At 36.7% G+C, this 26,368-nt stretch overlaps 1 protein-coding gene across 1 annotated transcript in view; it reads left to right on the forward strand.

Annotated features, from left to right (window-relative positions):
* GNAI1 (G protein subunit alpha i1) overlaps positions 1 to 23,268 on the forward strand; it is a 35,712-nt gene extending 12,444 nt beyond the window's left edge. Inside the window, exons 2-8 of the mRNA XM_009953146.2 lie at positions 7,699 to 7,741; positions 7,824 to 7,965; positions 12,593 to 12,750; positions 14,479 to 14,607; positions 20,473 to 20,602; positions 21,819 to 21,972; positions 22,801 to 23,268. Coding sequence (XP_009951448.1) covers positions 7,699 to 7,741; positions 7,824 to 7,965; positions 12,593 to 12,750; positions 14,479 to 14,607; positions 20,473 to 20,602; positions 21,819 to 21,972; positions 22,801 to 22,991 — 947 coding nt within the window. The 3' untranslated portion in view covers positions 22,992 to 23,268. The remainder of the gene's footprint in view (positions 1 to 7,698; positions 7,742 to 7,823; positions 7,966 to 12,592; positions 12,751 to 14,478; positions 14,608 to 20,472; positions 20,603 to 21,818; positions 21,973 to 22,800) is intronic.
* The last annotated feature ends 3,100 nt before the right edge of the window (positions 23,269 to 26,368 follow it).

Consider the following 26,368-nt stretch of genomic DNA (forward strand, 5'->3'; position numbering starts at 1 on the left):
TTCTTGATTTGTTAGGGAATTTACAACAGTGACAGTGGCTTATAGGTTTAAATGATGCTGCTTCTGTAGGACTAAGCCAGCATGCAGCTACTGAAACCTTGAGAGTTGTCTCAGAGTCAGTGTCATGATTTCAGAATCTGTCACTCTTGTGGCTTCACCCAGTAATGTAGTCTGGGATTCACACTCTATTACTACATGGCGTAGTTACTGAAATACGTTCTTCCAGATATTATTCACACACCCTCTTTCTTAACTCGTTCAAAGTTTCCTGGCACGTTCAAATTCCAGTAGCTATGGAAATCCTGAGACTAATGCCACCTTATAAGAGATAAGTACTATCAACCTTTGGGTGACGATATGAAAACTGTTGGGAAGGGGAAAAGGAACGTAAACTCTGTCAGTGACAGAAGCCTCCCCAGAATTAGAATACAAGATGGTAGATAAGAAGTGGAACTGCTGGGTGACTTCAAAAAGGCGCAGTGGGGAGACAAGACAAAACAAAATTTTGCAGGGAGACAGAGCAGTGTGGGTGCTGGTGTCAGAGTGTTTCATTTAGTGGTAACTTGTCTAGTGGATGTGTAGCAACAAGTTTCACTGGATTTCTTGTTCTAGCATTAAAGTATTTTGAATATAGTAACAATGATTAGCAGCTTGAATTCTGATTTAAATCTCATGTCTGCTAATGTGTCATGAGGCGATAAATTTAAGAGATTATACTTCTAAGCTATCTGCTTGTCATGTGCTTTCATAAAGAGATTACTGGCCCCGTAGCAGAAGCAGAAACTGAGCACATACCTTGTGTTGTGACCAGTGGCAGCTGAGCAACAGGCATTGTTCATCTTGTGTTTTATACTGTGAAATATTCACATCTGACAGGAGACTAGATAGAGTTGTGGGGAGAGGACTTGACAGTAGGTGAATCCAGCAATTTTGGAGTCAATGTGTTTTGTTTTAAGTTTTGCACGTGTGTGTGTTTAACCTGGTGCAAGTCTCCTGTTTTACAGTTTGAAAAGCTGGTGAGCATTCATTGAAAGTTTTATATTAATTACTCTTGTCCATACTTGAACTCTTTCCTGGCAAGGAGGCAAGACTATTCTACTTGTTTGTGGGCCTTTGTGTCCCACTTAGTTGTGGTTCAAAGCCAGCCCCATTCTACTCTTAAGTCTTTATCTAACTCTGCTCTTAATCTAGGTTGGTTTGGGTTCTTTTTTACCCAAATTTAGTCAACAGTTTTTTCTGTGTTAGTGTTGCAAGGAATATATTTGTGCTGTTAGGAATTGTTGTACTTGACAGTTGGTTTCCTCTAAAGAGGGATACTGTGGACTTGAAGTTTGCATTACTCTTTATTTTGGTGTTTCATTAGTTACTTCAGAAAGCAATTAGCAAATGCTTCTCAGGTTAGAAATGTTACTATTAAGATCTCAGCACTTAGAAACAGCAGTTTCTGTGCTTGGGTGCATAAAACATTTGTTCCAGAAATCTGTAGTTCTGGAATGCTTGCTATGTAGGCAGTGTGTGGGATAAGAAATCATGAGACACTATGAGGGTTTAAAGTAACATTTTTGCTGACCTGATATTTTTAATCAAATTATAAAATGCTTATTTCAATTTGTTTTAAACACAGACCTGCTCCATTTAGAAAGTAAAAGAGTAATGAATCTGTCTAAAATGATGTTTGCTACAATTTCATAGTAGTGAGTCGTGGGATCATAGAACCATAGAATCATTTAGTTTGTAAAAGACCCTTAAGATCATCAGGTCCAACTGAGTATGTCTCTTAAATATTTTTCAGTAGGTTCTTGTGTAATTGGCCAAATAGCAGCTTGGAGAATCAAATGTTGCTTTAGCTCGGTTCCTTCAGAGCACTATACGTGAGGTTAAATAGTTTTTTTGGTTGGCTTTTTGAACATGAAGATGCTTTGATTTTTCTATTTACGAAGTTGAAAGCTGGCTTTGAAAGAAGAATGATAATACAAATTTAGTCCTTCTTATTTAGCCGAGTTTCAGATTAACTATGTCATGGATGGTGCCGCAGGGTTCGCCACAGGCCTGGGTTTATGTGCTAGGTATGAGTTCAGAGAGTGCTGTCGTAACTCATGCTGGATCTAGTAAACGACTGCTTTGGATAACACCAATAGTAGCTGTGGAAGTATTGACGTGTGGAGATAGAGTCTGGGGACTAAACTTGGAGGCAGAAGACCCAGCAGATTATAGTAGAATCTATGGGGGAAGATGTGGTTCTGCTGTTTCCTGCATTCAGTTGTGCTGATGAAGTTGGACGTGCTTTGCTTCCACACTTGGTCAGTCTGCACAATGAAGCATAAGGATCTACCTGCTTTCTAACAAGCAGGTGTAATAAGAGTATTAGACTTAAGCGAAGTTATATTCCTACTGAACTATGTGAATAAAAGTTCTAAAATTCTGTGCTTTAAATTGGATTTTCATAGGACGTGTTCCCCTGTATTTTTCTTTTTTTTTTTTTTGTGAGGAGCGCACAAAGGACACAAAGCATGCAAGAGAGATGAAAATACTCAGCAGTTAGTGAAACTTTCTTTTGCCAAAGTGATGACCTAACAATTAACTTAGACGTTCATTTAAAACTAAGCAAACAAAAACCGCCCACCATTCTTTCAAATTCGGAACTGATACACTGCTGTTTTTCTAGTCTGAGAAGAACTAGAACTGTCATGTCTCTTTATGAATACATAATAAATGTATTTATGCATTTATGTTACACATAAATAGTTACTGAGCCAATAAGACTGTCTGTTCAAATTATTGGCAGTAGTGAAGCTGAAATCAAGGCTCGCATTTAAGTAGCAGGCAATAAATAGCATCCTTTACTAGATGATTGAGGAATATACAATAAAGCCTGTCTAAGTTTGGGTAGGGTTTGGTTGTGACAGAACAGCTAGCTTTGACATTTTATATGCAGCTGTCACATGAAATACTTAATACTGCTTGCTTCTGTCTGAAACTTTCTAAAATAGAGTTAGTTCCCATTTTACTGTATGGAAAACTTACTCGTACTGGGATAAAGGAGGAAATTTTACAAATGCACTCATTAGAAAATCTGGCTGAACTCTGCATTCAGGAGTGCAAAAATGAGTCTCCTTTCGGTGTGGGACATTGAGTAAGGTGTCACTTTCTTACATACTTTGCAAAGATTATTAGGTAAGCTGCAGGAGTTTTTAGCCTGCAGTTAAAGATAAAAAGCCAAACCAAACACAACTGTTTCTAATTTCCATTAAATAAAATAGGAGAATGTATCTTCCAGGAACTCGCTGTTGATGTTAGGTACTCTGTAATAAGTGACTGAATTGTTTTTCTCATATTTATTATGAGTGTTTGTGGTTATGTTACTGAGAGGGCTTTTATGAGAATTCTAGGTATATGGTACACACGAATTCTGTCACCATAGAGAAACACGCATATCTTGACTCCTGAAAAAACTGAGTAGAAAGTGTATTGCAAAATAATGAAGTTTTGATACTCTGACTAGCTGTGATACTAGCCCTGCTTGGTTAGTCAAATGTGGTGAATTTTTAAAGAAAAAGCACTTCACAGAGTTACATGACTTAAATGCTGTAGTAATATCTCTTAGTATCTCCAAAATGCTGTTGAATGCAGGGTTATACACTTTCTTCAAGCTGCTTGAATAAAAATACTAACCCAAGGCAAATTATAGTCATTTCATTAATATATCTAATCTTTAAACTTTTGTCACCTATTTGTGCTTAAGTGCCTAATTAGGTATTTAGAGATTAAGTGTTATTTTGGTTTATAAATGCTTCAGATGTCACAATAACAAATTACTTTTTCACTGGTGTATCTGTTTTCTGTTTATATTAGTATACTGATATTGAACTTCCATGGCAGCTCAGTGTCTGAGAACTATTGCCACTCTATAAATAAACTTGCAAGTTTATAAAAAATAAATCTTTTACTTGGACATTAGCTGAAGGTGTCAGTAAGCAATCCCAGATTGATGTTAACAGGCATACTGTATTCCTTAGCTACTTAATTCTGCAGCACACTAGCTCCTGGTGGTGCTGATGCTCATTCCACTGTGTGCTGGAGGAAGGGAAGTCTAGCCACATCAGTAGCAGTGCTGGGGAGGAGGTGGGACAACTTTTGGCAGCCCATCTTAAATTGGGTTGAGCCTGTCATGAAGCTACATATTTCATTTAACAGGAGGACTATCCCAAATGCATCACTATACACTAGTAAGAGTATAGAAATATTCTGTTATACTGCCATCAAATAATATTTTATGTTGGAAGAAACCTCTAGACGTCATTTGGCTCAACCCTTGGCTCAAAGCCAGGCTAACATCAAAATAGGTAAGGTTGCTCAGAACCTTGTCCAGCTGATTCTTGAAGATCTCCAGTGCTGTTTCTACTTCCTCTATGTACAATTGGTTCCAGTGCTTCACCTCTTCCACAGAGATAGGTTCCCTGCTTCCCCTATGTCTGTGATGCAGCCTGTGCTGCAGCTTCTTGATTGCCTCACATCTTTTTGTTGTGTGCTTCTGAGAAGTTTGTTTCTGTCTTCAGCTGTCTTTAAGTGGGTTTTATGGAGACGACAGCAATTAGACACACCCCTACACACCCACCCCCCCCCACCCCCCCCCCCCCCCCCCCGGTAGCCTTTCCAGGATTAAAAAGCCCAGTTCTGTGTAGCTTCTCCTTGTATTCCATATGCACTAGCCCTGTAATCAACTAAGTGACCTTCTGCTGTATTTTTGCTATTTTATCAGTATCTCATTTACTGGGCACTGACGGGGGGGGAGGAGTACTTGGATACAGGATCATGAATGCTGACTGCTGGGGAATAACAGCTTCTTTTGACTTCTTGACTGCAGTTTTGCCAGTGCAGCAGGTAGCTGTTGACCCAGGTCAACCCAAACACCCAACTGCTGCTTGATCACTCTCCTCTTCTTCGGGATAAAGAGAAAGTAGAAGGAAGGCGGGAAGGCTCGTGGATCAAGATAATGGCATTTGAATGGGGAAAGCAAAAGCTTACACACGCAAGCAAAGCAAAAACAGGAATGAATTCCCTGTTTCCCATTGGGAGGCAGATGTTTGGCCACTTCCTGGAAAGCAGAGCCTGAACATGCGTAACGGTTTTGTGAGAAGAATCATAGAATCACTTGGGTTGGAAAAGACCTTTAAGATCATAGAGTCCAACCGTTAACCTAACACTGCCGAGTCCACCACTAAACCATGTCCCTAAGTGCCATGTCTACATGTCTTTTGAGTATCTCCAGGGATGGTGACTCAACCACTTCCCTGTTCCAATGTTTGACTACTTTTTCATGAAGAAATTTTTCCTAATATCCAATCTAAACCTTGTCTGGCACAACTTGAGGCCATTTCCGCTCGTACTTATTACTTGGGAGAAGAGTCAGCCACCCATGTGGCTACAACCCCCTTTCACGTAGTTGTAGAGAGAGATAAGGTCTCTCCTGAGCCGTCATTTCTCCAGGCTAAAGAACCCTGGTTACCTTTGCCACTCCTCGTAAGACTTGTTCTCTAGACCCTTCACAATAACCACACTTACAGAGGTTGTGACAAACAAAGGTTGAGACAAACACCGTAACCACAAATGTCCACCCTTCCTCCTTCTTTCCCAAAGATTTTACTGCTGAGCATGGGAACATGTGGTATGGAATATCCCTTGGTCAACTTGTGTCACTTGTCCTGTCTATGTCCCTTCTCAGCCTCTTGTCTACCCCGAGCCTACTCGCTAGGAATGGGGACAGGGTGGAAAAGAGAAAAAGCCTTGATGCAGTACATGCACTTTCTGCAAGAGCAAAACCACTGCTGTATCATCAGCACTGGTTTAGCCACAAATCCATAGCACAGCACTGTATGGACTGGTGTGAAGAAGGTTAACTCCATCCCAGCCAGACCCAGTGCAGCAGCCCAGTATGTGGTTGACCTTCATTGCTTCCAGGGCTCGCTACTGACTCTTCAGGTTGTTGATCCTCATGGTTGTTTTCTGTGAGGTTGTTCCCTAACCTACGAGTCCCAGGTCTGTATTGTTGCATGGGTTATTCGGTGCCACTTGCAGGACTTGACATTTGTCTCTGTTCACTACCATGAGATTCCTGTCAGCTCAGTCCTGTAGCTTGTTGAGGACCCTCTGAATAGCAGCTCTGTTCTCCAACACGTGAGCACTTCCCTGGCCTCCCAGGCTGATGTAGCCTGTAGACTTACTGTGGATGTGTTCCATCCAGGCTTTCAGGTCATTGATGAAGATGTTAGAACTGTGTTAGCCCAGTATCATCTCCCAAAGATTGCCTCTTCTAACTGCCTTCCACTTGGATTTTAAACTGTTGACCAGAAACCTTTAAGTCTGGCTGTCTAGGCAGATTTTTCAGACAGCCTGAAGTTGATATTTATTCAATTTGGAACAAAGATGCTATGGGAGGTGGCATTGGAAGCCTTGTAAGAGCCAAAATTAATGACAACCATTGGTGTCCTTCCTCCCCAAAACCCATTGTATCCACACAAAAAATTGTCAAGTTAGGCACAGTTTGCACTTTGTAAATCCATGCTGGCAATTCCCAGTCACCTTCTTTTTGTTCATGTGCCTGGAAATCACTTCCAGGAGTATTTGCTGTGTAGTTAGGCTGAGGATCAGGGTAAGGCTGTGAATCCAAGCCTCATAATGCCTTGGATTCCCCTTCTTTCTCTTTTTGAAGATGAATAAATCCAGCCTTTATCGGTGGCTTCCTGTGGTCACAGTGACCTCTAAAGAAGAGAGTTTTCTTAGTTTGTGTTGGAACTGTACAGCTGGTGATCTGTTTGCATTAGAAACGCCTGCAGACTGTGTGAAGACTTGCTTCTGCAAACCCATATTGTGAAAGGAAATGTAAGAGGGAGAATTCAGCACCAGTCACAGACCAACCGGGAGCTTGCTGTCTAAAGGGATTAGATCACAGCTGTGAAAGTTCCTGAATTTTTTCAGAGAAAGAAGCAAGAGTAAAGAAAGTGGAGGTAAAGTAAACCAAGGTTGTTAAGACAGCAAGAACTGCATTTTTTTTTTCCCCGTCTGCTGGCAGACATACTAATTGGTTTTGTAAGCTTTGTATTTTAACATAGCATCCACTTTTTTTTTCTTTTTTTTTTTTTAATTTGTTGAGCATTGAGAATGGTTTCAGCATGTCTGGCAAACCTCATCAATCTGTTCCAACAAAAAGTAGTCTTACTGTGCTGGTTTATTCTTGCAAGAGCCAAAAGATGTTTACAAGGACTAGAACCCTGAAGAGTTTGAAGATGTTCCTTTCTTTGCAACATTGAAGACCATTAATACAGTGTGAAGAACTTAAAAAGGAGGGTTTTGGTTAGGTGTTGATTAAAAAGGCAGAGGAACTGAGCTTCAGACCCCTTTGAAGTTGAACAACTGATCATCTGTTTGCATTAGAAACGCCAGCAGGCTGTGTAAAGATTGTGATCACTTCTGTAAAAAGAAAAGACTTTTTAGAGCCGAGTAATTTGTTCTTGGAGTTTGATTTTGAAACTTCCATCTTGAGACGCTTACGTTTTGATACCAAAAATTAATTTGTGACAAATGTACTTTTAACTATTGAAGGTTATTATGTTGATTAGATATTTCAGGTGTAGAAACTAAATGTATTTTCAAAGATTAATAGAAGTCTGCTCAGTGAATTGTCACACATTTATTTTTCAGGAGCTGGTGAATCAGGGAAAAGCACAATTGTCAAGCAAATGAAGTAAGTATGATAAAAATACTATGATAGAGAAATAATTTTTTTTTTAGATTGAATAGAGAATTTATTTTTTTTCCTTCCATAGGATTATCCATGAAGCTGGTTATTCGGAAGAAGAATGTAAACAGTACAAAGCTGTTGTCTACAGTAACACCATTCAGTCCATTATTGCTATCATTAGAGCAATGGGGAGGTTGAAGATAGACTTTGGTGATCCAACCAGGGCTGTGAGTATTGAAGTACACGCACAGATATACAGCTGAAATACCCATTCATTTTCAATTTTTGTCTATTACTATTTCCTGAAAAAAAAAAAAAAATCTGTTGATATCCAAAAATCATCTTTGTAGGGTACAAAGTTTGATTGAAAGCCATTGGTCTTCGCATGGCAAGGTGACCTGCAGAGCAATCAGCACTGGGTTGATTCATAGCAACTGTTTGGTTTAGATACAGTTGTCCAAATTCTATCTAAATTTGGAGCACTAAACATCTGTGTTTAATTTTTTTCGAAAACTCCCTAAAACTATGCAGTCATGTCTCTCTATTTGTATGGATTTGTGGGCTGTTAGATTCTGTAAGTCATTTAAGTTAGACATCTACGTGTTCCTTAAAAAAACCCACAGCTTAAATAAGTAGGCATCTAGCTACTGTCTGCACTTAGGTCATCAGCATAGCAGTGCCTAAAACATTTCCAGCCTCTGAGCTTGATGCTGTTTCATGCTGATTTCCAGTGTGGAGGACTTTATTTTACTCAAAGCAGAGACATGAGCATAGCCCTGCTGCTGGTATTCCATTTTTTCATGATACCATATGGATTAAGAATTTTTCCCAAGAAATAGGAGACTCTTTTTCTAAGCTTTTATGCATCTTTGCCATCTCATTTCATCTAATGTCCTACGTACAGAATTCTGATGAGTCTGTTTACCATTCCACCAATTGAAAGCTGGTCTGCAGAATTGATTCTTACTGTTTCTGCAGTCCTAACCGTGTACTCTTACCTGTGGTGACCCTGATTGCGTCCACATCTGTTCAGAAGGTTAGGTGTTCTGAATTTCTCTGTAATATACTTAGTTTAAGTGGTTTTGCTTGTCATCTGGTTACAGGAATACACTCTGTGCTGCAGTGCTGAAAATGATACCAAAGTTGTTAGTCCGAAGAGCACTGAAACTTAGTTCGGGATGTGTGCTTTTATTTTCTTTCTGTAGAAGTCCATGTCAGAATATGGAACGCTCACCAGTACAGTTTTTGAAGCAGGAACTAGCTGCGTTATGGCTGTCTTGCAGGAAAGATGAACTTTTTTGCTGTTCATGTATTGAAATAAGTATTTAAGGTAGTCAGAAGGATATTTTGTCATAATTAAGTTCTTACCATTGTATTAAGATTGAATTACAGTTTGGGAAGAGAGGAGGGTCTTGAAAAATAAGAAACAGTATGTAAATTCTTCATTCATGGCAGTGTCTTGTGTTCAAGGTCTTACTGATTGCTTAAAAAACAACTTATAAATATTAGAGAGCGTACCTTCAGTGACCTCGTGAAATGCGTTGTGTATGGTTGTCATAAGGAAGACAGGCATTTGTAAGATTACATAAAGTTCATCATAAAGTTGTATCTGACGTCCAAATCTGATTGGCAGTTGTGAATTATTGGTTAATTTTCATTTTGCTTTTCGGTAGTCATTATTTTATGTACATATGTTCATTCTACCTGAAACCTCTTCAATTGTAAATATAACTAGTAAAAGCTTCATTTTCATTGGTTATTCCTCTCTACACTTGTTCTCACGTTTGCTGTCGTCTTCCCTTAAGATCAAATATTTCAAGAGCAGCAACAGTATCTTATGGCATGTTAGGTTCGTATTTATGCAATGGAGTCCTCTCTGGAGTCTGGCAGTTAATGTTGGAAAGACGCAGATGGTAGACTCATGTTGCTAAATACATAGTAAGGGAAAACGGAGGAGGAGTAAATTTAGGTGTTGGCAGCTAAAATGACTAACAAGAAGATTTTGGGGGCTATTTTATATTTGATAGCAATTTGAAGTCATCTGAGTTTCTGTGCCTCAGAGAGCTATATAATGATGAGGCAAACTTTTGATGAGGATAATCTTGAAATAGCTGTCCAACCCTTTGCACTTAGGCAGGTCTTGGTGGTCCAAATTCTTTTTTCAGAGCAACACTGCTATGGAACGTCAGTACTAGAATTTTGCCAATTGTAAAGTCAGAAACGGAAAAAAGAATTCAGAGCTTGTGTTATACATCAGTCTTACTTAAAAAAAAAATAATGTATAGTTACTCCTTGTTTATTAGAGTATAACCTTTTAAATTATATTCTATTTTGTTGTAATTTTGTCATCTTTTTCAGAAAAAAAAAAAGCTCCAAATTGTGTCTCCTTATGGAAACCTTTACATTCAGACTCTTTTCTGTTACTTTCTGACAGTTTTACTCTAAATGGGTTGTTTGTCTGTCATAAGATGAATGGTAAAGCAGTGAGTTGAACATTTTCTTTTTTAAAGCTGTTGAAGCAAGGGAGCACAGATTACACCAGCAGCGTCAGTAATCATCAGTCTCAAGACTGGTGTATCTTCCTTTGTCCTACAGGATGTTTCAGTACTAAAGTAGAAACTGTGTTTTAAGAGACTTTCAGTGTATGTGCTTTAAGGGACTGTGGACTGCTTTCTGAATGTGAGATTTGCTGTGATTAGCTAGAGAGATGGTTAAATTAGTTTATTTACATTTATGAAATCTAGTGCAAAAATAATGACACCTAGAGAGGAAGCTGCCCCATTCCAGTATAGTTAAAGTAGCATTAGTTTGTAATGAAAATAGGACTTGTGGTGTCTGTAGTACTTGCCATCCTTAGGAAAGGGAGTATGTGGGTAATGGAGACCACTTTTTATTTTAATGCTTTGGCTTTAAAAAAGCTGAAATTGATTCCCATGTTCCACCTCCCCTTTCTGCTCCCGCACATTTGGGAGCATGTAGAGATGAGCACTGTTTGAAACAGTAAATTTTGTTATGTTCAAAAGTCGGACCATGTCAGGTGTGAAATGGCATAATCATTCATGACAAATTGACTGTCAGTGTCTAAGTTGTTTCCATCATGTGTCTTAATATATTGGCAGCTCTTCAAGATCTGCTGCTTCTATGAGTTGTAGGTCCCTGGCATTTGCATCCACAAACAGTATTCAAGACCAGAATTGTCATTCAGGTTTCTTTTATGCAGGTGTATTGCTTGAGCTACAGTCTGTGACATCTGACTATCCAACCCTTTGATCTTTACTGCTCTGTCTTCTTTTTATGTAATTATTAGTGCAAACCACTGAATTTTTATTGTCCACAATTTGTCTTGTACATGTACAGTAATCGGTATTCTGTTAATTTGTTTGACAAATGTTCATTTCTAGATTTGTAACTACTTTAGCTTTCAAAAGACTTTTTAAACTGTATATCAGATACCTTTTGTTCATATATATATATATAAATCTCTTCAAGTTTGTCTTGAATTGACTTTGCTTTCAAGCTGTGAATATCAGTATTATTCAATCCATCTGTAAACAGTTTCCCTGTTAGCTGTCATAATCTTTAATTATTTAAGCCTACAGCGGACAATATCTTTAGAACGATCCCTACTTTCTGTGCTTATCCTGAAAATGGTTGTGGGTTTTTTTTTTTTTCACAGCTTATTGTTTAAACAGCAAAGGTGGCAGAACTGGATTTTTCTACAGATTAGCATCTGTATCTTCACTTACTGTTTTGTGAGAATAACCATCTATGATTCTTTTTTAAATCCTTATCTTTCTTGAAATACTTTAAGTTCCCAGCTGATGTGCCTAAGCCTCGCTTCTCTCCTTCCTCCTTTCCAGTATCATTTGTTCTCTTTCTTTCAATTATTGGATAAACAGTACATGCTGTGGGTAGTAGTTACAAGCCACAGGTATGCTGATGTTTCTGACTGGCATACCTTGGCATTAGATCACATACAGCTAATAACTGAGGTCAAGCAGCTACCCACAAGAGAGTACTAATGTGGATCTCTTTTCCTCTAGCCAGCTGCTGTCTTCTTTTTCCAATGCCTTACAGGTCTAACATTTTTTTAAGTTTCTTTCCTCAGTCAGAATTGGATGAAGATAGCCACCTAGTCTCTCAAAGGAGACTGGTGGATTGACACCCTGTACTCCATCAGCCTCACTCTCAAAAGCAGTTGTCATATAAAGTCTTAAAATCCAGTACTTGTTCTCTTAAAAAATCTTGATGTTTGCTTGATATCACATTACCAAGAAAACTTGGTCTCTGTAGAATAATTAAGGTGATGGATACTTGTAACTGATTTATCTGGAAAGGTTTTAAGAAGTGTTTTTCCATTTCCTGATGCATGATTTGAGAAGAAATGAGCATTTGTCACTTTCAAAGTTGTTTTTTGAAGCTTGAGTGATTAATGTGTTTTCAGTCAATGAATATACATCTGCATTTCTGAAGGTTCTGGTGTGTATGCTAACCATTCTATTCAGTTTGTGGTATTTGATAAGCAAATAAGGTTAACTTTAGATGAGCACAAAATATGTTACTACTCCCGTTTATAGAAACTTAGTTCAAGTTATAAACAGATCAGAAGAAGCTTTATCAGCTAATGAGAAATTTAGTTTACTTTAGTCTTCTTCTGTTGTTGAAAAATGTGGGAATTAATATCCTATGCAGAACATTAAACCCAAATGTTTTCCTTCACATTTTTTTGTTTGGTTACATTCACATTTACCAGGTTAAGAAAATAACTCATTTGCTGAATATAGTTCTTAGGTGATAATACTTCTGTTGTATTTCTCAATGTTTGTCTCTCCACTTTCTGTTTACATCCTAAAGGATGATGCTCGTCAACTCTTTGTCTTAGCTGGAGCAGCAGAAGAAGGATTTATGACTGCAGAACTTGCTGGAGTTATCAAGAGACTGTGGAAAGACAGTGGAGTCCAAGCTTGTTTCAACAGATCTAGAGAATATCAGCTTAATGACTCTGCTGCCTAGTAAGTGCTATGTGACAAACAAGATTCTCTTTGTCTTCTAAGTAGTAGCTAAAGGAATATAAGGGAAGCCTTATCTTTTGAGGAATTCTGCTCCCATGTAGATGGAAAATCTAGAAGTATCCAGACAAAGATATAGTCTACTTGGGTGAAAATGCTCCAACTAGGCTTCAAGGTTGGAAAGGAAGAGTTGTGGTATAATTACGAATTAGTCATGTTCTCACCAGTTGTTTCTTCCTCTTGAGGAAGACAAAAATTGCTTTAATTTATTACAAAAACATGACTTAAGTACCTGTTCAGTATCTGAATATGTCTGGGAAACTTGATTACATGATGTGAATCTGTATTACCAAGGATGGTAATACTACTTCAGTGTTTGTAATAGACTTTCTCCAATGGTTCAACGTTGCTGCATTTTCTTTGTTAATTTATTCTCTCTGTTAGAAATGTGTTGAGCAAATGTAGCAATCAGGATGTATCTTCTATGCTAGGATACTTCATTAAAAAAATAAACTGGTAAGGAATCAAGGGTGTGAGAAATAAGATATGGTGGCAGCAAGCAACGATAAGTCAGTCAAGGAAAAGAGTCCATTGAGGGGGAGGGGGAGGGTGGTAAAGAATGGCATAGCTGTGCTACTGGCCTTAGGGCAATTTTTAAAAGCTTTAGTCTGAATTAATTTGTAGTGTTTGAAGTTGGTTTTCACTTGCCTTAAAATGAGGTGCTTCTGTTCTTTAGAGTAACTGTAGATAAATAGACAACATGCAGATAAGGAGACTGTGAGAAAACTACAGCTAAACTGTGCTGAAACAACACTGATACTTCCAGCATGATTATTGTTTGCTGAAGTTGTTCTAAGGGTACCGAGGGTAGATGGCAACAAGCTGAGCTCGTGATGCCAGATCTTTTGACTTAAGAGATAGCACTTCAATGAACTTTCTTCAATTTGGAGGATCACTTACTTTCCTATGGTAACATCCTCTGTCCTATTTTATTGTTCTGAATACCTCTGCTTCCATTTTCATGAGAAAACTGTTCTTCTAGCTGTACAGTTGTATCCTTAAAATTGCAAAGTTCTGGTTACTGAAAGAAGAATATAAAGCCTTCCCTATTTACTGTGGGAAAAGCACAAAAAAAAGATTTGTATGGTTTTTAGAAACACTGGGCTTCTTGGCCTGCATTGCAAGAATTTTGGCAATGAATGTATACTGATGTAAAAAATACATGCAATTAGAAATTCTCAAAAGAAAGTTAATTGTTATGTATTAAGTATTTTCTTAAATACATTAATTCTGGCCAAAACACTGAGTTGTTCTTTTCATACCTATTATTAAATCAAGGGTAATTCTGGGCTTTGGTTATAGTTCAAAGTAACTTGCACTTCAGTAGGTTACAAGGATAAATGTGTTCTTCTAGTTAGTGCAAATAACATAGGTGTACATGGAACCATACATTTTTGGGATTTCAGAAGAAGAATTCTTTGTAATGGAGTCAATTGCCTAAGTTTTCTTTCTTCTAGGGTGAGATATCTTTATGTCTCTAAAGCTTATTAAAAAAACCTTGGAAAATTGAAGGGAATAATGTGTCTTGTCTTTTGTCTTATCTTAGAAAGCTATTTTATAAAATAAGTCAAGCACAATACAATGAATGGACCTAGAACTTCTGTAATTCTTTGTAGTTGTCGTGTTACTATTTTGTGAATAACTGAAAGCAGTATTTATTTTTACCTTCAGTTACTTGAATGACTTGGACAGGATAGCACAAACCAGCTACATTCCAACTCAACAGGATGTTCTCAGGACTAGAGTGAAAACTACAGGAATAGTGGAAACACACTTTACTTTCAAAGATCTTCATTTTAAGTATGTAATTTGTGCTGCATGTTCATCTGTCTGTTATGGTTTCTGTAAAGTTCTAGAAGATGGACTTATAATGATGTAATTTAATAAATTTGTCTAACCACAACTTTGATTTCCCCCCTCTACCTCCCCCCCCCCCCCCTTTTTTTTTTCCTGAAAAAAATTCCTCGTGCTTGGCTCTATTTTCTGAAGGGATGTGGGAGTTGTTGGAACTCCTGTAATAACTCAGAATAAATATGCAGCTATTAAGTAATAAATGCTTTGGTTTTATTGGAAGCTTTTTGTAAAGGTATTTTATATGCAAATTAAATTTCAAAATATTCCATTTTCTGCCATGTTAAATAGCTGTTCTTCCATCAGATTCTTCCCTTTAAATTCAGTTGGGGAGCTGGAGGCTTATAAATGTTTGCTGGTGGTGTATGAAAGAGTAGATGCATTTTCGTGAAGAACTGAATTCAAATATGTGTTGTACTTTAAGGTAGTATTTTTAGCGATGAAGAACGTGACTTATGTTTCCTGTGGTGTGATATTTAAAAAATTATGTTAATAATATGAACATTTTATATCCAAAGACATTCGTGATGAAGGCATAGGATAGTATAAATGTAATAATAATCTACCTCCTGATGATCAGGAAGAATGAGAACAAAACTCAGTAAAACTTCCATTGCATCTGCATTTAGATTGTGCAGAGATTGTTGCCAGCATGTTTATACAATATATTTGTTTAGTATCTTCATGGAAAATATTTTTTTTCATGTAAATGCATAACAAGTACTGTAATATGGATGCTCTGGGGCCATCAGTACTGTGGAAATAATTTTGTTTCCATGTTTTAGAGTTTTAAGTGTACAAAATTCGTGTTAATCCGTAAGATAATAGCTGGTTAAATAGGAATTAATCGCTTGCAAACCTAAGGAGAGTAGTCCTTAGCCAAGCCTCAAGAGAGGCCTTCAGTGTTCTGAGGAGCTATCCAGTTTCTCGGTCACTCTCTAAAGTATCTTGTTCAGTTCCCTATTGTAGATGGGTTTAAATTCTTCCATACTCTGAATGGATTTCTGTGCAGATAGCTACTTCCAGTCTGTACTGATTATTAGGAGTGCTGTAAGGACTATATGCTTACAGTCCTATTAAGTCTATTACCAGGACCATATGATTACACTTTTGTAAAACATGTAACTTTAAGACGGGGCGTTGGAAGTATTTAGCTGTAATGTTGTACATTTAAACACCTGTACAGCAGGTGTTTAAAATTTAGGTGCCTTAGGAGACAGGCTTAATGAGTTACTGGAAAGGCTTGAAGAGGTAGACTATGAAACAACATTGAAAAGAGCCCTTAAGGTGAACTAAAGGCATAAAAGGCTTGATTATACCAAGGTGAAGGTATATAAGCATGACTAGCTGTGCAATATTGTGTACTTCAATTTTTTTCATTATCTTTCCTTTCTTGTTTTGCTGTGTGTGTTTAGATTCTTTGAGTTTGAGCCTCCTTTCAGCCTTCTCTGTAAAGCACTTAGCATGGCTTTGATTATTGATTCATTCTAAAATGCAAATAGCAAGTCATCTTAATCCTGTTTCTATACACTATTTCAGAAGTTCAGGCTGATTATTTGTTACTTTTGTCTTCAATGAACACCTTATTTTGTAGAAATGTTCTTCTGATAATTTATCAAATTCTTAGGGAAATTCAGGTCTTAGTACAAAATTATAAAACATTAGAATTGACAGAAGTAATACCTAAAATTTAAGGTATTAATTATTAAGGTATACAAGTACAAAATATCTTCCTATGAGTATAGCCATCACTAATTATTTGAGAACTAAGTAGGAGTAGGTGACTGACTTGCATTTATATAGGGTGATATCCAGAGACTTCCCCTCAAAGATGTATCTCTGAAGGTAAGGAACATCTCTAAGGAATTCTTTTTTAACTTTTAAATTCGAACAGGAGTAATCTTTAAAATGTTTTAAAAATGGTGTTATTCCATTGTAGAACATTAAATGGGCAATGAGCATTGCCACTTGCACGGAAGTATACCCAGTAGAAGACCTTGTTAGAGGTTATGAAGTTTCTGACAGTTTTTGATCAAAGAGAGAAGGATCTTTGTTTTTCTTCTAATTTGTTTCCTTCTCTACTTATTTTTAGTGTGTTTTTTTTAAATAAAAATCTAGCAACTCGGAACACTTGAAGACTTCTAAAAATAACAACTGTGATTGAATCCCTTCAAGTGCAATTTACCTAGTCATGCAGTACACTAACATTAAATCGGCAGGGTTTTTTGCCTACCTGCCCCCCTGCAACCTTACAGCCCAGGGAATACAGGAAAAGGCGGTAATAAAAAAACACAGATTAGTTTTAATAAATGTGTAATATGTGAGACTTGCCAGATATGTATCATATTTTTTAAGCACCCTGCCTCAAAAAATATTTGTCAAATTCAAAATGTTTCACAGTGCTGGGGACTGGAACAAACAATTTGTATAATCTTAAAAAAAGAAGTGAAAACAATAATAATAAATATCTGGTCTCCTTTTGGCCCATATCACATTTTATGTGGATACTGGAATCATCTGCTTTGCTTAAATAGTCTGAAAGAAGCATAGCAAAGCTGGCAACACTAGCTTTCAAAAACATATTATGCTAATGAAAGGACTTTGCACAAGTCCTTAAATTTGCACAATTGCAGAGAAACCATTCCCAAAACTGCCCATTTAATATAGCTCATTAACATAGCTAGTAGGGTGGTGACTGGAGGAGTGTCTTTAATGCTTTACATTTAGTTCAGTGAAGTAATTTGTCTTAACCCGGCATAGTCATCTTTTAATCTCATTGGAGATGTCTGTTTTCTTTAAATAAAGGAAAGTCATTTAAGGCATTTCTCTAATACCTTAATTCTTTAGATAAGGGGGTAGATTCAGCTGTTACGAACTTCAGTTCTTTCAGCACTGCCTTGTATTTCTTTTTAGTTCATTGTAGACTCTGACTTGCAAAAGCAAAATATGGTTCTTTTGAGCAGTCAAACCATGGGCAGTGCTATGAATTTTGGTACCTCAGGCAAGTGCTTAAAAGGTGGGCTTGCACACAGCCCTGTGTGTGCACCCTCCCATGTTGGAAGGTGGAATCTGTAAGTCATTCTTTCAAAACTTTTAAAAAATTTATCTGCAGATTAAGCAGCTTCTGAGTGTTTCAGTCTTTTGGGACTGTGACCTAACAGGCCTCAGTAGGACTTCTAACAGGGCAGATGGAAAGCTTGTGAACTTTTAAGACCACTGTCCAGAATGGCTAGTTTTTCTGAAAGGTACTTGCAGCCTTACTGTTTTTTAAGAATTTTCGGTGCCAAGTAGTTGGGTGTTTTTCCTGTGTGCCTGTATTTCTCTGTACTGATATCATATGGAGAAGCTTCATTACATAAAACAGGTTCTTACTACTTGCTGTTGAGGTGTTCACTGTGGTGCCAAAACTTCATCCAGCACTAGATTTTATATAAAAATTTCAAAGATGAGTGCAAAAAGATGGTTTGCGTAACAAACTGGAAGTTTGTTAGGTGTACTAACAACCTCCAAAAAAGACAAGCGTCACTGGTGAAATACACCACTGGCCAAGAGGCTATTCTGATCTGAAGCAAACATTTCTGGCTAAAATCAATGTGTGCGAATAAAACTGGAAATTACCCTTCTCCTATGTTCTAGAAGTTACCGTCTGCTGCATTTTCCCTCCCTTCCCAGGATACATGCTGACAGCATAACCTGAACAAGCCAAAATCATACAATGCCTCTTGTGCAGACATATTTTCTTTACATATTTTTGCTATTCTTTGAAAGAACTTTTTACTACAGTTTTTTTATTAATATGGGAAATTGTGCCATGTTTCTTACACCTCTCGGTTACCGTCTTAGGAGTATTTAATATTTTTGCTTTGGGCAGTGCCTTAAGATATTACTGAACTAGCTGAGATCTATGCATATTGATCTGTATTCAATTATTACAGTACTGCCATCAGTATAAGCATTTAATTTCTCAGGTTCCTTAGAAGCTGGTGTCCACAAAGAAAAAGGAACCATTTTCTTGATTAGTTTCTCAGTATTCTGTTCCGTCTTAAAGAATGAGATTTGTTGTTCAATCCTACATGCCGTACTGTTTACCAGAAGCCCTCCATGTGGTAGCCTTATTACTAATATAATTCTGAATGATTTTGGGCCATGCTGGAATATCTTTACAAAGATTATAACTATGTATCTTAACAATTGTTGTTCTGGTCTGGATTTCTCTTCCTGCTTGTCTGATGTGTTTACTCAAAGAAGGTTTTCATGATAGAGCTGTCCATTCTGCTGCTTACAGCAAAGAGGATGGAGATGTAGGAACCGGTCTGTCCCCTGTTCTTTCTCTTCTGTCTGCCTCCTCCCATTTGAACATTTTTATACCTAAGCTTTTTTTCTTGACAATGTAAAAAAAGTTAAAATTACTTGAGAAAACTCCTAAAGGCAAAACTCGGGCCTCTCTTTAAAGGAATAATTGCATTTGCTTGTAAGTAGGAGGAAAAAATAAATTTTTGCATGATAGAATATTGACTAACATAGGGAAGTAAGGTGAGACGCATTTGCTTTGTTCTGAAGCCGTAAGCCATCACAAGAATTTCAGGCAACAGATTTCTTTTTCTGTGATAGGAGGGAGACAGATGGAAAAAGTCTGTGTTCTCTCTCTGAGAAGATCCTACGATGTGTATCTCGCTTAATTTCAGGATACCACTGTCTGCTGCTTTTTTTTGGGGGGGTGGGGTCCCATCCCTCCCACTCCATGATTCACAGTTCATTACATCTGGATGTTGTTTATCTGGCTTGCAAAATACTTGAAGTTCCTAATGATGTCTGATGAAAGTTGTGTGTTTCAGAGTGGCTGTAGCCCATAATAGTTAGTAAATGGCCATTTGAAGCATTTAGCAGAGAAAAGCAAATCCATTCATCTCCTGCTAATTTGCTAATCCTCTGCTGTCAAGTTCTGGCATGTGGTCTTTTCCTATTGCTGTATTTCTGCTAAGCTACGAATTCAAAAGAAACAAGACTCACTTTTATAGCTCAGTTTTTCCCACTTAACTACATTTCCAAAAAATGCATTTATTAGAGGGAAAATTATTATGTAATGCTTATTATTTTGTCGTTTAAAAGAATTGTGAAAATAATTTTCACATCTCTTAAAAAAATATCCCGTTTAAATGTGGACAGCTGAAAAATAGATCAAGTTGTAATTTGGTTTAGGAGAGAAAGGAGCTGAAACTCGCCAGGATTTAAAGATTACAGATGAAATTCGAAAAGGTGAAAATTAGATCTTATCTATTTATATTCAGAATACTAAACCAACAATAATAGTCAGTGTTATTTGTATCCAGTTTCTTTAGTATTGCATTATTTCCAAGTATTAAAACAGGTATCATTCTGCCCCTAAAGAATTTTACATTGTTGATCAATACCTTTTATTATTTTAGACTTTTTATTCATTTGGACTAAAGGTTAAATAAAACTTCAATCTAGTTTACATTTAGTAAAGCTTACTCCATGTATTTTTGTTGTTTATAGATTGCAATTAACTTTTTTTTAATGAAATACAGTATTGTAAACAATTAGTTTTGTTTAGTTTTCATCTCACACTTACCATACTTTGTAAAATGTTGTATAGGAAGGCTTTTAAGGCTGTCCTAAAATCGGAGTTTTATCCTGAAACATGAAATAGCATTAAGTGTTGCAGATTTTTATGCCTTTTTAAAAATTTTGTGGTCGGACTTACACAGCTGATACTTTTGGATTTTATTGGTTAACATTCAGAAAGCTAGAAATTCCAAAGTTCATTCCCTGCTTTGCACTTCTGTTTTGCAGAATGTTTGATGTTGGAGGCCAAAGATCAGAGCGGAAGAAGTGGATTCATTGTTTTGAGGGTGTTACAGCAATTATTTTTTGTGTGGCATTAAGTGATTATGACTTGGTCTTGGCTGAAGATGAGGAAATGGCAAGTACCTTAATGTTGAAGAAGGGAGTAGTTGTTGGATAGAAACTAAATGAGTTTGACAGGAAAGCTGTAAATACATCTCCTAGAGTATTACTGCTTTGTAAGATGTAAGAGTTTTGTGTAAAAGGTCTCGGAGAAATGGTGATAGAATTCATGCTTGCAGGTTGCCAAGTATTTCCTCATATTCTCAGAAGGAATACCGTGAGACAAGGATTCTTTTCAGCTACAATTTTTCATGTTTTAAGGGACACATAAACTAATGAAGGCAGCTTTGTCAGCAGTACACATTTTAGTCTCTGTATGGGTGCTAGAAGTATATAGTAAGAAATTGCGTATCTGTTTCTACTTTACCACATGTTTGTTTTCCTTTCCTTCCTCAGTCTTCAGTTTTTGTTTCTTTCTACATATATTTCTGTGATCTCTTTCCTTGGTTGCAGAAATTTTTCTTTTCCTTCTTCCATCCAACACCCTCCACTCCTTTTTCCTCTTTCAAGGTATGACTCCTCCCATATCAGTGTGCACAAGAGTACATGCTTTTTACTATCTAAAGTGATGCTTATCTATTGTCTGCGAATTATTTACAGACTTCTGTGCTCTTCCTCATGTTCTGCAACTTCTTATATAGTTTGGGGAGGAAAGAGAAATAAAAAAACCTTTCAAGTCAAATGTGGTCAAAGAAGATCATAGCTAGCATCCTGCTACTTAAATGACTGGAGCTTGGCCAAAGTTCTTACATATTGGCTAAGTTTTCTATAGAGTTAAAAATTAGGATGAGAGGAAAAAAACCTGCTCACTTGATTTTCTAGTTCTATAGAACTTTTTTTTTTTCTTACGTTCAGCTAGGTGCAGAATTTAATTTTCAATTTCCAGATGATCTAGTCTGTATAAGACAAATTCAGGTAACTCAGCAACTCTTCTGGAATATCTGTACTGCAAAATGTCAAAACACACCAAAAAATTTCTAAAATATTAAATGGCTTAAACATGGAAATGAGAAAAAAAAAAATAGTAGTTGCTTAAACCCTACTCATGGAGGTGTTCTTTGTAGTGGTCTTGGCCTCTGTATTTCGCTGTGGTAAAATGTGATTCTGTATGCTAGAAACTTAGTTTTGTAACTTACCTGGTTCATTTGTAACTAATTAAAAATATGTATTCTGATTTTACCGTTGAAGTCTGATAAAATACAACAAGGTGGTGTTGTTTTTTTCAATTACAGAATCGCATGCATGAAAGCATGAAATTGTTTGACAGTATCTGCAACAATAAATGGTTCACAGACACTTCTATTATTCTCTTCCTGAACAAGAAAGATCTTTTTGAAGAAAAAATCAAAAGGAGTCCTCTCACTATTTGCTACCCTGAATACGCAGGTATTGGAAGAGGGGGGCAGTTGTCAAGTAGTTTTTGGTTAAATTACTTCATTATGGGAGCGGTGTCTTATGGATCACAAATAGTGCAAATTCAGATTCATCTTTTTAACCAGGTGAAATAGTGCTGGGTCCACTGATAGCATTTACACGTTACTGCTGCAGCTCTTTTCAGTGTTATTTATTTAGCCCATTCCTTTTCTGCTGACCTCCTATTTTTGTACTTAGATGTAATTTTTTTCACTAGCAGGAATCCCCGAGCATACATGAGGGTTTATTTGAACAGGGAGTGTACATACATATTAGAAGTAGGTGGCTTATTCAGGAAATACATAGCAAAAGAGGATGATTTCCTTTAACAAGTCTTAGCCTTTTTATGTATCATTTTCATTGTAACCTCACTATTCCATTGTACAGAAAATAGCACGTTAAAATCTTAGGGAAATACCTATCTTGAATATCTTTGAGAAAAACCCAAACCTTTTAAAAAATGTAACAATTGAAAGCAAATAACTTGAATGAAGGAAACAAAATAGCCAAATATAGGGAACAGTGTTGGATCATTAATCACGTGCTCTGTCTGCCACTGAAGTAAATGGAAAGACTCTCCCTGCAGCTGAAATTAAATTGAGTCCTTAGTTTTTAGTCTTAAAAACCTCAAAAGGTTTCCTTCAAAATTGATTTATGGTATCTTAAAGCAACGGCTGTGGAATTACTCCTCTTGAGCTTTAGGTTAACTATTTCCAGAGAACCACTTCTGTCAAAGATACGCCATGCATCTTGGTCGTTCTCAGTTTGCAGCCTGCTAACTGAGCAATTTTCTCTTTCTAGGATCAAACACTTATGAAGAAGCAGCTGCTTACATTCAATGTCAGTTTGAAGATCTGAACAAGAGAAAAGACACGAAGGAAATCTACACTCACTTCACATGTGCCACAGACACGAAAAATGTGCAGTTTGTTTTCGATGCTGTAACTGATGTCATTATTAAAAATAACCTTAAAGACTGTGGCCTCTTCTGAGAACAGACAAAAGATTGTTAAATGATAAATTACATGCCTGAAAACAGGACTTAGGCATTTGGAATATGCCCATGCTATGTAAAACCTGCATAGATATACTTAATCCTTTTATTTTGTTTCTAGGTTTGGAGAACAACTTCGCACAGTTCTAATCTGATTCTTTTCAAGGTGAAAGAAATAAAAAATACATTGTGCTGAATGATAGATCAGTACTGTACTTGCCTGTTTTAACAGCTTTATTTATGTTTGTCCTGTACATTTAAGTAATTAGTTAACACAGAGATGTCAGTTGATTGTATGTAAACTTATAATTGTAGTAATGTATTTGTATAAATGTTGAACGGAATATTTTAGTGACTCGATGTCCTCTAAAATTTCCATGTTTTATGAAGATACTCTTAGAGGAGACAGACACTTTTTGCCTTTGGATTATTTAAACATCTTGTAAAATTAAATTTTCTTTTCATCTTAAGGGTGCATGCTGCCTTATTCTTTACTTTTGTTGGTAATACTGTATATGACATTAGCTTTTTTGATATTTAAACAGCCTCATACACCTACGCAGACTTAAAGAAACATAACGAATAAAACTTGGTTTTTTGCCTTAAGTTTTGAAAAAAAATGTTTTTATAAATTTAAGATAAATGCAAAGATTATTTTTTAAATTTAAATTAAATCCACAGTTTGAAATCTGGGCTTGCAGTCTTTGCAGTGCAAATGTGGAAACACTGAGAAATTAAATTTTAAGGTTCAACTATCATTGAAGGTGACAGACATTCAAAAAGGAACTTGTTAAAACCGTTCATATCAATAAAAAAAGAGTTTGAAACTATGGTCTTCGCTCAGTGGAGTGAATGGCAAAATTACCTTTGGGGTTTTTTATAGACCGTTAACAAAGGCTGGATTTCAGACTAATATTTTTTTCTGCTTACTTAAGAAGTAACATCATGTTCTCCTTAAACTTTTTGCTATTCTTTGATAATAAAACTAGTTTGATAATTCAGTAACCGTAGAAATATCAGATTCTCCCACAAGAATCGCACAGTGGCTTCACAGATTAAAGCAGTTTCCTGTTGCATATAAAAAGAATCTTAGTATTTCTAATAGGGTGTTTGTGACTTGAAAATGCTCATTCTTTAATTTAGTCTTTAATTATAATTAAAGTCTCACAATTTCTTTAAATAATGAGTTAGAGTATGATTTTTTTTTTTTTCTGGTTACGCTTTCATTATGTGATATGCTGTCCTAGGTACATATCATCCATTGCCTTATGGGTAGTGCCAAAACTGATTTTTTTTTTTTTTTTTAAATACAGATTTTAAAACGAATAAGCTTCTATTTGTAAATAAGTTCATGGATGGTTGTCTTAAATGTATGTCATCTAGAAAACGTACCAAACTTGGAAATATGATTTTCTATAATTGTTAAAATATTTCAGGCAGCTACAGTACACCGTAAGTAAATAAGTCTTTGAACCTGTTGCTATTTTTCTATATTATCTTAGCATTTATGTTCTTAGAAATGTTCTAAGTATTTAAGTCATTCTGTTATTTAATTTTTAATTGTGTATGTGTTTCATTTAGGCCGCAGCTTGAGTAAAAGTTATCTGCACTTCTTATTCTTTAATGATTTGTTTGTTAGGTACAGAATTGCTAAATGCGTTTCAAGTGAAAGGTTAGAAAGGAGGTAACTTATTACTGGAGGTTGTTAAATATAGTCATACAGTGTGAGCTCTTTCAGCAGTTACGGTAAGCAATCTGTATATCCTGGGCTGCTTTTAATTGTGCTTTACAGTTCTGGATACATAAACTGATTTTAAATCTCATTGAACTATTTTGTGGAAATTGTATTTACACCTACGTTCAAGTTGGTTTTTGTACTTAATGTAAAACAAAAATTGGGATTAATCAAACTACATAAATAAATCTAAATTTTGTGCCTTGCTTGAAAGAAATGTTTTTCATTAAATGTGCTGATGGAAATCTTTTTTGCATCCATCCATTGCATTGCATACTTTTCGCATCTCCATCCTGTGGAGGTAACTAGGTAGTAAAAATGAGAAGATAGGAAGTCAAGAGTAAATCCAAAAACTTTATGCAAGAAACAGGAAAATGAGCATAAGTTGATGATTATTGGTTAACTCCCAAGTATATTTCCTTCACCTTTATTCCTAACACCTTCAATTGGAGAATTTTTGGAATTTTCATAGCTGGTGTTTTCAGAAGTATTTACATCTCCACACAGAACAAAGCTGTGAAATACTTTTGCATGCTAGTCTAGGCAGTTAACCTTGTACTTTCTGACTTGATGAGTGGACAGCGGGTGTGTTTCCTTAGAGATGCTCTCTACTGGTTGGTCAGTCTTTGTCCTCAGATGGAAGTTGTCAGCCTAGTCCACTGCTCTAGGAAAAGCTACCAGAAGCTTTACGCACACTTGGTTTTCACTGCAGTTGTGATGAGGCTGCACTCCATCCCTGCTCTGTCAGGAGGCTGCTGCTCAGTCAGGGCGCTGCAGGAAATGGAGGAAATCCTGCAGGTTCGCCACTGGGAAAGGCAGTCTTGTCCCTCAGCAACCTGAGCCTCTGTTCTCTTCTGCTTCTCCATTCCTCTCGTTTCTTTATGCCAAGTATCCAAGTACCTTTATGCAAATAGAAAAATCGTTTTTTTTTCTAGCCTTACACAAGGAAGCTCCCTGTACTAGCTTAGATATTTCTTCAGATTATTTTAAGTATTCTAAATGTAATATATGTAGGGAATTATAAGCTTACAGAGGCTTCTCCAGCCCCGTGGTCTTGTGAGCGTATTCTCTGTGGTCGAACTCTCAGTAAAACACAGCCATCATTAAACATGTAGTTATTTTAAAGGACAAATTAAAAATCAGGAAGTGTGGTTTGGAAAATTTCGCATTTGGCTTCATGTTGCTACCTATTTGGAGGAAGTTTGGTGTTAGATGTAGTAACTTAACTGAAACAGGGTTCAGGATCATAGCATGGGAGCAGCATAGCATTTGCTGGATTGCAGTTTCTGTTTCCGTGTGTGCAATTAGCAGCTTCGTGATTTAAATTCCACATGAAACCTTAGGGAGCAAAAGAGATCAATCTGCAGCATGCCGAACAGCATGGTGGCTAGTATGAAAGGGTAAATTTCTGTTCCAAATCAAGCAAAAAGGAAACCCTGCCATGATACTGGCTATCCTACTGTGTGGATGTCTCTTGAAGTTGTTACACTTCATATTAATAACTAAGAGCCCGTGGGTCAAAGAGTAATTCCAGGGTTGGAAACTTCAAATTTGTGACTATTTTGTTTTGAAAAAAAGGGTAGAGGGAGAACAAGTCATATGAGGAGCAGCTGAGGGAACTGGATTTGTTTAGTCTGGAG

Source organism: Leptosomus discolor, chromosome 1 (assembly GCF_034619465.1).
Source record: "Leptosomus discolor isolate bLepDis1 chromosome 1, bLepDis1.hap2, whole genome shotgun sequence".
In the NCBI taxonomy this organism is placed as follows: domain Eukaryota; kingdom Metazoa; phylum Chordata; class Aves; order Leptosomiformes; family Leptosomidae; genus Leptosomus; species Leptosomus discolor.